At 29.6% G+C, this 14,217-nt stretch overlaps 1 protein-coding gene across 2 annotated transcripts in view; it reads right to left on the bottom strand.

Moving 5' to 3' along the window:
- Positions 1-14,217, bottom strand: part of LOC112682940 — a 35,929-nt gene that overhangs the window by 14,735 nt on the left and 6,977 nt on the right. Inside the window, exons 2-4 of one of the 2 annotated variants that reach the window (XM_025553737.1) lie at positions 4,143-4,457; positions 3,263-3,493; positions 572-673 (exon numbers count right to left, since the gene is read on the bottom strand). In XM_025553737.1, coding sequence (XP_025409522.1) covers positions 625-673; positions 3,263-3,493; positions 4,143-4,457 — 595 coding nt within the window. In that variant the 3' untranslated portion in view covers positions 572-624. Of the gene's footprint in view, positions 1-571; positions 674-3,262; positions 3,494-4,142; positions 4,458-14,217 lie in introns of those variants that run through there. The other variant, XM_025553729.1, reaches the window with a different exon arrangement.

The following is a 14,217-nucleotide window of genomic DNA, read 5'->3' as shown; positions in this document are numbered from 1 at the left end:
ATATATATATATAACGGGAATTTGGTTTCATGTGTTACGTTTTTATGGTTTTTTTGGTCCATAGACTATATCAAATCACTTTTTGATGATCGCAATACACGAGTAATTTAAAATATGCCTTCAATGAAATAAAAATATTTATTGTACACCAATATGTGAGGTTATAATTTATGTTGGGCCTTAATAAATACCGAAAGAAGGGTAAAAATATTTTATATATTTAAATTCGTTCTCCTAGTGGGATAGAACATTTAAATTAAATTTAGAAAACACGCCCTTTCATAAGAGCGTGGCTAATGGGACAGATTCATTCGTACAACTATACTTTTTCATTCGAATAGCTACTTATAAATCATTTTGTCAACTGTTTCTTTTAGGCTTGTGTAGTGTATAATAATAAAATGCATAGTAAACTAATTCACATAAATATTTAATTTTCCATTATTATACGACAAAGTATTAAAGTTAAATATTAACGGAGTGAAAGTCCAACAAAACGTATGGTATACCAACGTGAAAACCATTTTGCATTGTGATCAATAAATTAAGTATGTTATTAAAATATTTTAACAAATTTCATCTTAAATTAACCTTGAATGTTGAATTAACAATTCTTCTCAGTGTTTATTTTATTTTGAATAGATGCCAAAGTATTATATTTGGTGTTGCTGTGCTATATAAATAAACGAAAGAAATGCACATGTGAGAACAATATCTGTAATATATATTTTGCAATTACTATTTAGCTAATAATATACATATAATTTAAACTAATACATTGTACCAATTTTAATCCTTTTTAGAATTACTAATAAGCAATAATTAATGTTTAAATGTGTTTGGATATTTTATTAAACTAACAAATATTTAAAGTGCTTCGACAAGCAAGAATTTTTATTCAGTTTTTTTTAAAATAAAGTAATTTTGTAATCTATAATTTGAAAATTAAATGCAAGTATAACATTATACATTAGTATTTTGCTTAGTCACTTTTATTTTTCTTTGAAGATAATTTTGAATTACATCATTACTGATTACATTTACGAATAGCACTTGATTTAATTTCTTACAAATTAAAATGTATACAACTGTTTTTTTGTATTTAAGGCGTATACCTAATTGTAATTTAAACTCATTAATATATTATATTATTATATGATTAAAAATGTAAATAACATTATTTGACGCGATTTGTATAAGTCAATAATGTTTGAACCGTGTTAGGATATGTGTAGTTGTAAAAACACTAGACATATGCTTTTGGTTTTTTATTATACTATAAATAAAAGTTTTCAATATATATGTATATACATATATATATATATATATATATATATATACATGGATAAAATATTTATAATATAACACTCAAAAATCGTCAAATAATGTATACCTATGTTTAAGTTTTCAATAGCTAGGATAATAATATAACACACACAGATATACATATATATATATATATATCATTATTATATGTGTCATACAATAGTAATAATATTCTTAAAATTAGAATTTTCTCATTATCTTCAATGTCGATATGCCCATCGGGCCCCGAAATTATATTAGTACAGTAAAGAAATATATCACCATTGCACCTACGCTTTCTAAAAAACCGGTTAATCCATTATTATAAAAATGTAATAATACATACCAACTTTATTTTTGATTACGATTATTCGATGATAGTTTTTAACTTCTATTGATTCAAAATGTTTTTATTTTTTATTTTTTTTAATATGTATTCCCATTTAACATGAAGCGTTAAAGATTTAACCGACAAAAACGTAATATTTACTTTTAAATAAAAATGAAATAATAAAATCTTTTTTTAAGAGAGAACAGTCAATTAGGCTTATTTTGTATAGCATCATAAATGTCCAACAAGTCAACAAATATTGAAGTGTTCTGAAACAGTGGGTAGGCTGAACAACAAAATCAACATTGTTATCGTCACTTTAAATATGCTTCCCCAATGGAAATCATCTTCTACTATGTCAATATACATCCCAACAAAAATGTAAACTTTTTAAATTATATGGGTTCGTTAATCTCTAATAATTTTCGTGTATTATAAAAGGTTGTTTCAGTTCCGCGTTAAGCTATGTTGTTCCAGGGCAAATTAAATTATGCCACTCTTAAAAAAATTACACTTCAAAACAGTTCACTTGACTACTAATTACAGTCAGTATTTACATATATTACATATTTCGTCATTGTGATTAAAAGTCTTCAAAAAATGTAAAGCAGCTCCATCAAACACCATGACATTTTACACCACTAGTCCCCTATTAAACACGGCTTTGGGTAGTTTAATTTTAATGTAATACCCACAAAAATATTATTATACAATCATAAAATGTAGTCTAAAGTTGAATGATAATTTTACAAACAAATCTTGTAATAATTTAATTACACAGTCAAATATCATACTGAATTGCAATTTGAGGTAAATTTACTATACGATTTTTATGTAAGTTTAAGAAAAAAGTTATCAAAACAAAAAATGTATAACACTTAATTAAAATAAACTTCTATCGTGATTGTAATTGAGCGAATGAGAGTTTAATTAAGACCAATTAAAATGTTAGGAACTTGCTTCAATTAAAGACTTTACTTTGTCTATTAGAATTTAGAAATTTATATGGTCTCTAAAAAATAGTAGTCTTATTAAACCATCGATGTATAATATAAATCTTCTCATTTTAATATTTGCTAATATGTTAATACAAATATATAATAGTCAAAACATTTTACGTTTACCGATCTATCATCTATTAAATTTAATCGGACAAAAATTTTAATATTTATACAGTATAACCAATTATTCCAGTTTAATATTCAAATATATAGATTTTTATATGCTATCAGAATATTTTTTTCAATATCTTTAGTACAAAAAAAAGTTTGAACATTGTTATTGTATTAATTTATAAATATGTGTGTTGAATCAGTGAAATAACAAACGTAACGGTTTTAAAGGCCTCTATATATAAAGTAATGCAAAATGTTCAGAAGTGTTTAAAATGTAAAACATCATTACGCTGATATTGCTCTCAATCTTTTCTGCATTCCGTTTACTTACGATACTTTTTACAAACGAACAAGCTTAAACATAGTTATTGTAATATATGCTGAGCATTATAGTGCGTGTAGGTATTAATGATTTCCTTTACATAGGTATACTTTTTTAAATAATAATTAATTTATACCTTAAGATAACCGTTTAGTAAATCATTGATTTTGATTGATAAAGTAAAGGTACCTGCGGTCGCACGAGCAATGCATGAGTGTATTCAGTCTCCAATTGAATATACCGTACTTTCTTTCCAAAGCGCCGATCGTCATCGGACAAGACGTGTCATGGATCCTGCAACATCGATCTGCGCTACCAAATCCGTCAAGTTGTTTGTACGATTTAGCCGATCGCCCTTTGCCGCACCATTTCGTACCAGGAACTCTTAACACAGACATCAGATCTCTCTTACGACGTTTACTGAAATATTGAAATTCAAATTGTGTTAATACGATAGTATCTTGAAATAGGTCTAAGGTTAGGCGTTTTATAAGATATGTAATGTAGTTACGTTATAGTAAAAAAAATATATATATATTTATAAATGTATTTATTACGAGAGGTTATAGAAGTGTTTTACCGAAAGAAATACATGAAAACCCATAAATTCTTGTTTTATTGTACTTTATTTAAATTATTGTTGGGCATAGATACTTATAAACCATAATTACAAGTAAACACCTCTATTTCAATGATAAGCTTTTGTATCGAGATTTTTATTGTTATCTTTACGAGTAGAAATGTAGTGATTTATATAAATGAACAGATCTTTTTAAAAATCTAGCGTATGAATGAACCAATACAATTATAAAAATATACTTCTGTACATGGGGATAGGTGTTTTAGCTAATAGTGCGTAGATTGAAAGTTAAAATAAACACTAGTATTATTGGCACGACGTTTTATTAAAGTTTTCTATATTACTAAATTAAGTTTCATTAAAATAAAAAGTGATCAAAACGTGCAACCCAAATGTAAATATTTCAAAATACGCGTTTCCGGCTGAACAATGCTGTTGGAATACTAATATGCGATTATCAATGAGAATAATACATGATATTGAACTGACCCGTCGCTAATGAGTTTAGTTAAGTCGTACTGCTCACGATGCTGCTGTTCATTTGCCAGTCTTCTTCTCGTTTTTTTATGATTTTGATGACAGACCTTTTTCAAATGTTGGAAATCGACCATACGGGCATATCTTTTCGACAAAGAGCCTACCGTGTGGTTTTTGCCCTGTTCTTCTCCCCAAAACTCACGGACGAAATCTTTAGCCGCTGTGCGTTCCTTGACGTACTCGCAGTCTAGGAGCGTCTTCTTCGTGCCGTATATCAACTGCATGAAATGTTCACCGTCCGTTATTTGGTGCAACATAAGCTCTTCCCTAGGATCAAAAACAATATCTATGTAAGTGTTTTGAATTTATTTTTTCTCACTGCTTGCGCGCGCACAAGAGTTTATGTTTTTATTGACTTGGTCGAGTCAACTACGATTTAATCGCGTTACGTATAAAAGGATAGACATCGTTTTTAATTTATACTATATTGTTAGATTGCAAACCGTACATATGGTTAAACTATTCATTATTCGTTTTACAGCTGCACCACTGTGGTATGCATGTAATACGAACGTTCTAACTGTATATTTGTTTAATATTATAGTATTTACAATATAAAATCATATTCTTAATATTTTTTTTTATTTTCTGTTATAACTACTTCATAGTTGTTCAACCCCAGGCAATTGGATTGTACGATAAACATAATAAGAGATTACTGATTACATAAATTCAATGATTGGAGTGCGGCAACACAAATTTATTTGGTGCCTTGAGGGTTTTAGCCCCCTTATACCTATACGACAAGCTCGTCATGGGTAAAATTTTAATAAATACATTTAATAACAACAAGAAATGAAAACAATTATTGCCTTTATAAAATTGCATTTGTTTAAAAAAAATAATTTCTCTGGGTTTAAATTAGATTTTCATAAACTTATGGTTTGTAGACTATTGTCACGAATTATTAATTTCTAATTAGTGTGTTTGTTTTCACTACCAATTCTTATGAAATATATAAGTATTTTGTATACAACTGCTGTCATAAACATGATATTTAATAGAGAACGAAAACTTATTACGTCACATTTAAGACCTCATATTGGTGATAAATAAAGACAACTTTATAAAATGGGCGTGATTTTACCAAACAAGTTTCTATAACAAAATAAAGAAACACTTCGGAGTAAAATCAGAGGTTTAAGTTCTTACGTGATCAGGACAGTACATTAAAGTTTCTAGAAAAACGACCGAAAATGGTTTGGATCGTACTCCACTTGTCATTTACAGATTTAAGTTTTATGAGCCAATAAGGTATGGAACTGTCTGAAATATATATACTTGCTCATCTGCAGCAGTTAAGAAATATTGCACAAGATGGTTTTCATACGTGACGTTTAGATTTAAGTTTATTAACTACATTCTTCAATGTAAGACCAACAAAAACTTAACTCTGTTTTGTAAGAATTTTGTTTGAAAGATCGCTTGAATCACATTTTAAATTATTATGGTTACAAGTATATTAAATATAGATTTTAATAAAGACACTAGCTATAATTTATAATAAAAATATTATTTCATTTTTGCGAGTGATCTATTTTTATATTTAACTTTTCTTGTGAAGTACCTATTATTAACAAGCTGGCGCCTGTGTTTTTTATTCGTATTTGTTGTATTTAGCCGAATTAACAACGGAACTTGATGAATGATATTTTCGTTAACATAAAATATTCATAAAGCTGTAATAAATATAGGAATATTATTTGATATATGTATACGTTTATAAAAATGTATAATGTATAGTACATATAGAGTGATTTGTTAATACTCCTATTAAAAAAGTTACCTAGTATAAAATAACAATTTTATCATCTAAAAACTAATTTATTCAATGTACATCACACACTATATTATTTGTAATTAAAAATTAATTTTCTTATATTCGTGTAGAGCGTATGGGTAAAAACTTTCTGAAGTTTGATATTGAGGTTTATTAATGGTCATTAAAAATACGATTTTGACATGAATTGTCGAAATTATGGTTTTAAACAGTTTAATAATTTATTAGATTATTTAACTCGTCAAGTAAATCAATTGCTTTGTTTGAATAATCATTAGCGTATTTACTGTGTATTCAATTGAAAACTAATGTACGCGAAAACTTGGATATCTATATTGTAACACTTACCTTTCTAATGATATTCTAACTTCATTCGAAGTAGTTGTTATTCAAGAGATATTAGAAGTATAGTACATTATATTATTTTACTGAATTATTTATAATATTTTATATATGTATATACGAGTATATTAAAATGACTCATTGTAAAAATTACTTGTATAAAAATCATATTTTTTTTTAGTAAAAAATAAACATTTAAATATGTAAATGATTTAATGAACAATAAAAACGATTTTTTTTAAATTCCTGTAAAAATCAAAAAATAACAGTACAATGGTCAATATACTTAAGAGTTCTATTTCAAAAAAAAAAATTGTATTCATTTATAGTGAAACAAAAGATTTTTTTAAATTAAAATTAAAATTGTATTAATCAAGTCAAGTTGTTTGTTTTGTACAAGTGCTACACATGCATGGCTTAAAATTTTTACTATCGGTCGAAATTAATGATAAATTAAAACATTTACAACGAGTAGGAGGTACTCATTAACAAGATTCTTGTCACATGTGGGTTTTAAATCTGCACTTAAAAAAACCCATAGTATTCAAGCAAACAATCATCATATATGGATGTTATGTAAATAATATTTTAATCCTAAATCGACGCAGCGTCTAAGAATAGTATGTAATATTCATAAAACCACGACCGTCAAGTTAAATATACGCATGTTATTTAATACGAGAACCGCACAATTTACAAGTTATACTCAACTATGTTAGTTTTGTGCGTGGTGTACGTCAAGTGTCTATTATTCTTCACTGCAGTACAATGGAAAACACGCATACCATGTTTCAAAATGAATAGCACTTATTAAACAACCCAAGTGTCTTTGAAACGAAAGTTGAACTATTGAAGAACTCAGTCTTCAAAAATATTTTTTCAACATTTTTAAATTTATTATTATTATTATTGTTTTGCAACCGTTTTAATAAACTTTTGAAAAAATAAACAACAATAAAACAATTTACAGCGAAATATACTCTAAAAAGTGAACGTATAATTTCAAGATTTTGTAATATTTTACGACCATAGTGCAAACAATTGACAAAAGGATAAAATATTTATTTTTTTTTATACAGGTAAAAACGTAAACATAATTAGATCTAAACATTCGATAATTTTAAACATATAGTTTATATAGATATAAAATATGGTATTTATTTTGTATTATAAAACAAACATCGATAAAATACGTATATATATATATGAAATTTATAGTATCGATCTTTGGCGTCAAAAATAGTAGTTTATATTATCATATTCACCTAATTACTGATAGGGTTTTAACCAAACGAAATCAAATACATACACAGATTTATAATTATAGTTTATAGCCACTACAAGAATTATTATTAAATTATAGAAATTATAGAAATATTATTATAATATGTATATCATTTTGCCTAACTATTATAAATACATATTACAATTGTATGCGAATGGGATGACATGATTTTCTAATAATTGATAATTGTGTTTGTCTAACCCGGACGTATATCTATAATCGATTTCTAAGTAATATTTTAAACGCTACCTCAATTTATATGGTGAAGATTTCAAACAAGGCACAGGAAAAATTAGGGAAGAGAAAAAATGTAGCAGTATACATGTATACTTGTACTTTTATATTGTCACGTACATATCACATTAACTTTTATCGGTTTAGAAGAGTTAAAGACTTTCACCTGAAACAATTCCATATTCTTATGATTCAGCTGGTCGTAATATTATATATTTATTATAAGCCATTAAGTGACCATGTGACGTGTATTGTTTGGATATGCATAGATTAATATCTAGAGGTAGTTCTCTAGATACAGGATATCGAACCACTATTTATCAGTTACCAAATTATTTTGGTGTGAATTATTTGTAATAAATTATAGTAAATTATAAATTTTCTAATAAAAATAAATAAAGTGTTCAAAACGTTACGATGTTAAAAACTTAAAAATTGTGCTCTTTTTACTAAGGTTTTTTTAATTTAATTGGGTTTATTTAGGATGAATATCCCCCAGCAATAGACATTTCACCCCGGGTGTATGTTGAGTAACACGAGTGCATGTAACCTACACAGTGTCACCGCAACAGCAACGTCTATTAACAATAATCTCATCTCTGTGAAACACCAGGGTAGAGAAAGCAAATTATACACACTCACTGGGGTAGCATTGTAAATCGCTTTTCTGGCATTTATATTCAAAACGAGTGTTATTTGTGTAAATTGAGTGGTAAAGCCCGAAACTTCCATTATCGCTCAACGCTCAACGTCTAAACCACTATGTGTGTGTACACGTGATTAATCGCGCGAAGGGGTGAATTTATTAATGTTATTTTTTTTTATCTTTTACACATATTATATTAATCGTACGGTAACGGCGTTGGGAGTCGGAAAGCGTTAAAGACAGAGGAGACCCGTAGAGTCGCACGTCCGCCCCCTTGTTTCGAGATTAATTATACACACACACACGTACAAACACACTTCGTCGTCAAGGTCCAGCCATTTATACTACGTATCATACCTCCTATAAACGAGTGTTGTGTATATGAGTATGTGAATTCATGTGTGTGTGTGTGTGTGTGTACCGTATAAATCGACGGTCGGAAAACCGCAAAACATATAAGCACAAACAATAGACGATTGTCGTCGTCGTCAAAACGTACGCCGAACGTCTAAGTAAAAAAACAAATGATCATATTCATATAAGACCTACAATAAACATTAAAAACACGTATACCTATGCACGGGATGCGTATTATAAAGAGAAGAGAAAATAGAAATCATAAACTTTGACGACGGATGCGTACTGCCTATACATAAAAAAAACGCATACAATAAAAAATAACCGTAAACGGTTTTTTGTTCTTTCGGTGGCATTCGGTAGAATGTATTTATTTATGGCTGGTTAAGGGTTTATTAGACGATAGTTGGACGAAGCGAGAAAAAGACGGCGCGAAGACCAATCCGAAAGGGATAATAAACCGAAATGGCCACTATCAATTACGCCACTGTTGACGGGTCAATGGAAACAATTAGATCAGACACACCGCACTTGTACGAGTATTGAAACCGAAGATATAATATACGTTTAAATACGTAAATGTCGAGTGCAGTGTGCGTAAGAGTATGTGTATGAGTGTAGTATACAGTTCTGTTCTCTGGATTTGGTTGCAGAGGAGGGAGCCTAGCCATTGTGTCCCTGCGAAGTTTATTATAAGAGTATATTACAGCGGCGCACCCTCCATGTACACCACCAATACGTCACTTCATGCACCCTTCTTTTTTTATAAAATCATACATATGTATATGTATACGATTTTACTTGACGTGACTTTTGAATGGAATACGTACGATATATCACTAATAACCCTATATATATATCACCTACAAATACACACATATTTATATTCATATATAGAAATATATTTTTAATATACATACCCGCGGCCATCAACCGCAAACCCTCACCACCAATTAATTATTTTTTGGTGTAGGAAATATAATATTTAGGAATACTGGAGATGGTTAGTGGTTAGAGATGTGTGTCTATACAGCAATGTTTTATAATATCATATATTAGAAAATCCGTTTGGATAGTAGGACCAGAAATCATTTTTTAAGACTAAAAGTTATGGTTGATAATCTTATAAAATGGAAAATTTTGATAAATCGTTAACAATTCCATTTATGGATGCTTCGGCGGATGTAATTTTATAATTTGTAAGCGGGTCTCTTACTTAAATTACAGTATACTAAACTGGAAAAATGTACACACTTGGAATCAATATAAGCTGATTGAACATTGACTATTCGGTATAAACGGTATAAAGTTAACAATTATTTTTCGTAAACTTAAAAGTGTTCAGAACGTATACTTGGCGAGTTTAACGAAAGTACTTGAACGAACTAACATAATCATTTTATCACGTGGTAGATGTGCTAAAATATCAATTATTTGTATTTCATGTTTTTAACCAACATTTTACAGCTTTATGGTTATAATATTTATGTTCGGCATGCAAGGCTTCTAATTTTTGTGATCATTGAGTTTGCAATAAAATTATTCCAACTAGCTGGCTCTACATATACCTATAAGTATATAGCTGTTAGGTTATTTGTCTTCAATTCGTTCCGCTTTGATTGATATAATACTATGACCTCATTTATACGAAACACGAATAACCTCTTTCTGCAAAAATTAAATATTATAAAAATATTAATGCTAGGACTCATACGATTAAATACTACATATTATATTATAAAGAAATATGATCATATATAATTATATTACTGATATTCTTTGTATCCTTTGCGTAAACTTAGAGTCATAAGATCTCTAATTATATTATAACAAATATGACACACATACACAAACACACACACACACACACAAATATTTTCGGAATCATACTCACATGTTATCACGTTCCAAATTTCATATAGCATATTTATGTTGCGTATTGAATTCATATTGATTTTTATAATTTTATTGTATGTTTGTTAATGTGCTGACTGAATAAATAGGCGAATGGTTATAAAAAAAAAAAATTTAAAACATAATACGGCATTCCAGACACACGCCAACTGGGTTTTTAACCGGAAACTACCAGGTATATTTTCTATGTTATATGATTCATCCTATACTAAACTTTACGTTTCTTTGTTGATTCATCTTATTCGCAATAAGATGAATACATACCGTTTTCTTTTATTATTACCGTCATAGACAGAAATCGTATAATCGATTTTTCTAGACTCCAAGTAAATACTTATAAGTCTGGTTTACACACGAACAAATTAGCACATGATATACTCTAAAATTGACTGCATGTTAAACAATAGAATATAAAATACGAATAATTCAAGTCAAAATCACATTATAACGTAACATTTAATTAAATCGTTAGTTAAGTTATTTTACGAAGTGAGATTTACAAACAAAACTGAACTGTGTTGTACATTATAAAATAGTTGTTAAAGCTGATACACTAATATAGTCAACTTTAAAAGTTAATCTGCATATACGGCTATAGTAACTATAGTGATATAGAATGTTTTGACAATTTTCCAAGTATTTGATTGAATTCTTAATCACAAATAAATCTTTTTCGCTCAACATCATACCGTATATACATACTATATCCAGTATACTACACTCAATGAAAACGATTTTGAATCAATTGATTTCAATAAGTAAACGATCTAATTGTAGTTAGTAATCTAGCATATTAAAATATGCCAATCATGAATGGACATATTGCACTAATTTTATAATTTTGTCTCATTGTAAGACAGTGATTCGACCGTATAGACCGGAAATCCTTCGTCATGCGAATCATATTATTTTTAAACATTTGAAAAACGATTTTAAACGAAGATTGATATATTATTTTGAGTATTTCGTGTAACTGTAATTTGAAAATATCACGTAATGTAGGAACTTTAAATAATGGTGTTAGAAATACAAATATAAAAATGCAAAATATAAGACATGTAAGTTATCTAAATTTATTTAACGAAAATCATTGAGGAAATAATCTTCATATATTCGTAAAAATAATCATTTATGGAATTAAAAAAATTAAAAAAATACTGTTTTTCACTTTATTCTTCATATTGGAAAACGTTCCGCGAAAATAAGAAGTTAAAGAAATTTTACCTACCGAGTTCACTTTGCCATTTTATGAGATTCGTCATGTTATTGGTCCAAACCAATTTAGAAATGTAGTCTGTAAATACGCTCTAATAATCTAAAAATGAATATTGTAACTCAACAAATAACTACATTGTGCGCAGAAACAGTGTTCTATGCAGTTGAGTTGTATCGTTGATTTTATGGTAGGTATATTATGAAAGCAACGATAAAACTAATAGAGTTCTAATCGCTGATTTAATTTTACTCATACATTTCGTTTCGTATGCGTCGCATTTCGATTTTTCCGTACACACAGGATATATTCCTACACACATAAGTATGAAAATCCGTCACGATTATTTGTATTAATTTATTCATTTTCATGGCAAATAAATAAACCAATACGATCAAGAGGTCATCGCGGACGATCGAATTAATACGATTTTAAGCGCAAACAATAAGCTTGACGGAAGTGTATCATCGTACACACTATAATATAATGTACATAATAAATATATATATATATATACGTATAAATTATACTTTTAGACTTGGACTGGAAAATGTTTTCGGAAATAAAGTTATAAAGCTTATCGTAAGCCACGTCGTCGGTCGATCCGGACCGGTAAACCGATTAAAAACGCGCTTTAATAAACTGTGAGAACGGCAGACACGTTTTCCGATTACGTATGCCGTCGCCGTTTCGGGTGCAAATGCGAGTTCCTTGTACACCGGTTTGACATCTGCTGGGATTTACACACGTCGGTGGCGGCGTGCACCGACGACTACACGCGGCCGACGCGTCCCCCATGTATTATTTAAAGCGCCTTCTACTACCCCCCTGCTACCTGCTCCGGTAGCAGATCGGAGTGTTTTAATCCGCGGCACCGGGATCGGCATGATTGTCGTCGCGAATGTCCCATCGTCTCGCCGCTACCCGTAATCTTAACGTCAGCGGCGGATCCAGGATTTTCTTTTTCTTTTTTTTTTTGGGGGGGGGGGGGGGGTTGAAAAATATTTTCCCTTGATAATGAAAATGATTGATTTTTAATACATATTTTTCCTGATTGGGGAGGGGTTAACCGCCCACCCCCTCACCAGGATCCGGCACTGCTTTACGCGTTTTGTCGCACATCTTCTGCGTCCGCGACGTGCTGGTTTTTCGCGTCCGAATGTAAACACCGTTACGTTAAGACATGTTCGCCGTTTACGTACGCGACCCCGAATCGTCGTAGGCACGAGCGTACAACGTTCTACAGCTGTTTCGTTTTGTTTGTCCACTGTTTGGCGCGTATCCAGCGGCAAACAAGGAAGACTTAACCGTTACATATTATAACGAGGAATAATATCGTAGAAAACTGCATTAAACGTTTCGAACAATGCAAGGACAAAGAAATAGCAATTTCCGGTGTATAAGTTATACATATAATCACGGTTTCCATATCCCGTTTAAAACCATACTCGTACTGTTGAGTTTATTAGTGATATTTTACTGAAGTTAAATGCACATGTGAACCCAAACTTCTCCAATCACTCTTTAATCGTTTTTCTTTAATGGGGCTATAAATAGTTTAATTCACCCACCCTATTTTTATTTTCCGAATGCTCAATCACTTTTATGTACAATTCGAGTATAAAAAATATACGCCTCTTCTTGTTTTCTACTTTTTTAGCGTTATTCGTTTTCGGTACTTTTATACTATTACTGTCATCCAGTGGTGGCTATCCTATACCTCAACTGTATCGACGGATACACATAGTTTTGGTGGGCGGGTGTATATATATATATATATATATATATATATATATACATACATAATTAAAAAAATTACTTTTGTTGATGGGTGGGTGTTTACAGATTTTAGTAATTTGGATACACATGGTAAATATACTGTGGCCACCACTGCTGTCGTCGCATCGTTAAGCTGTTACGTTTTTCGAAATTATAATCAATAAAATGAAATAATATACTCGTACATCTCACGTTTACATTACTAAATTTCTAACATTAGCGGACACCTAATATTAAAGCATACTGCAATACCATTGTCCTATATTAACTGTTACTGAATTGTATCTTAGATGTGGTTCAACCCCTCAACTTATACAACTTATGCTTGTTATTACCCGTCAAAATGACATCGTTACAACTTCACAAGTGTTACGTAGAGATAATATTTGTTTATTTCCATATGTTATTTAACTATTTTATTTTGTATGTTTTTACAATTCTTACACATAACATTAATAATAAAACTTTCGACTTTAA

This window comes from Sipha flava, unplaced genomic scaffold (genome assembly GCF_003268045.1).
Source record: "Sipha flava isolate LNK unplaced genomic scaffold, YSA_version1 104_pilon_pilon, whole genome shotgun sequence".
NCBI lineage: Eukaryota > Metazoa > Arthropoda > Insecta > Hemiptera > Aphididae > Sipha > Sipha flava.
Note: the sequence above shows the minus strand (reverse complement) of the source record. Positions and strands in the feature narration are given on the sequence as shown.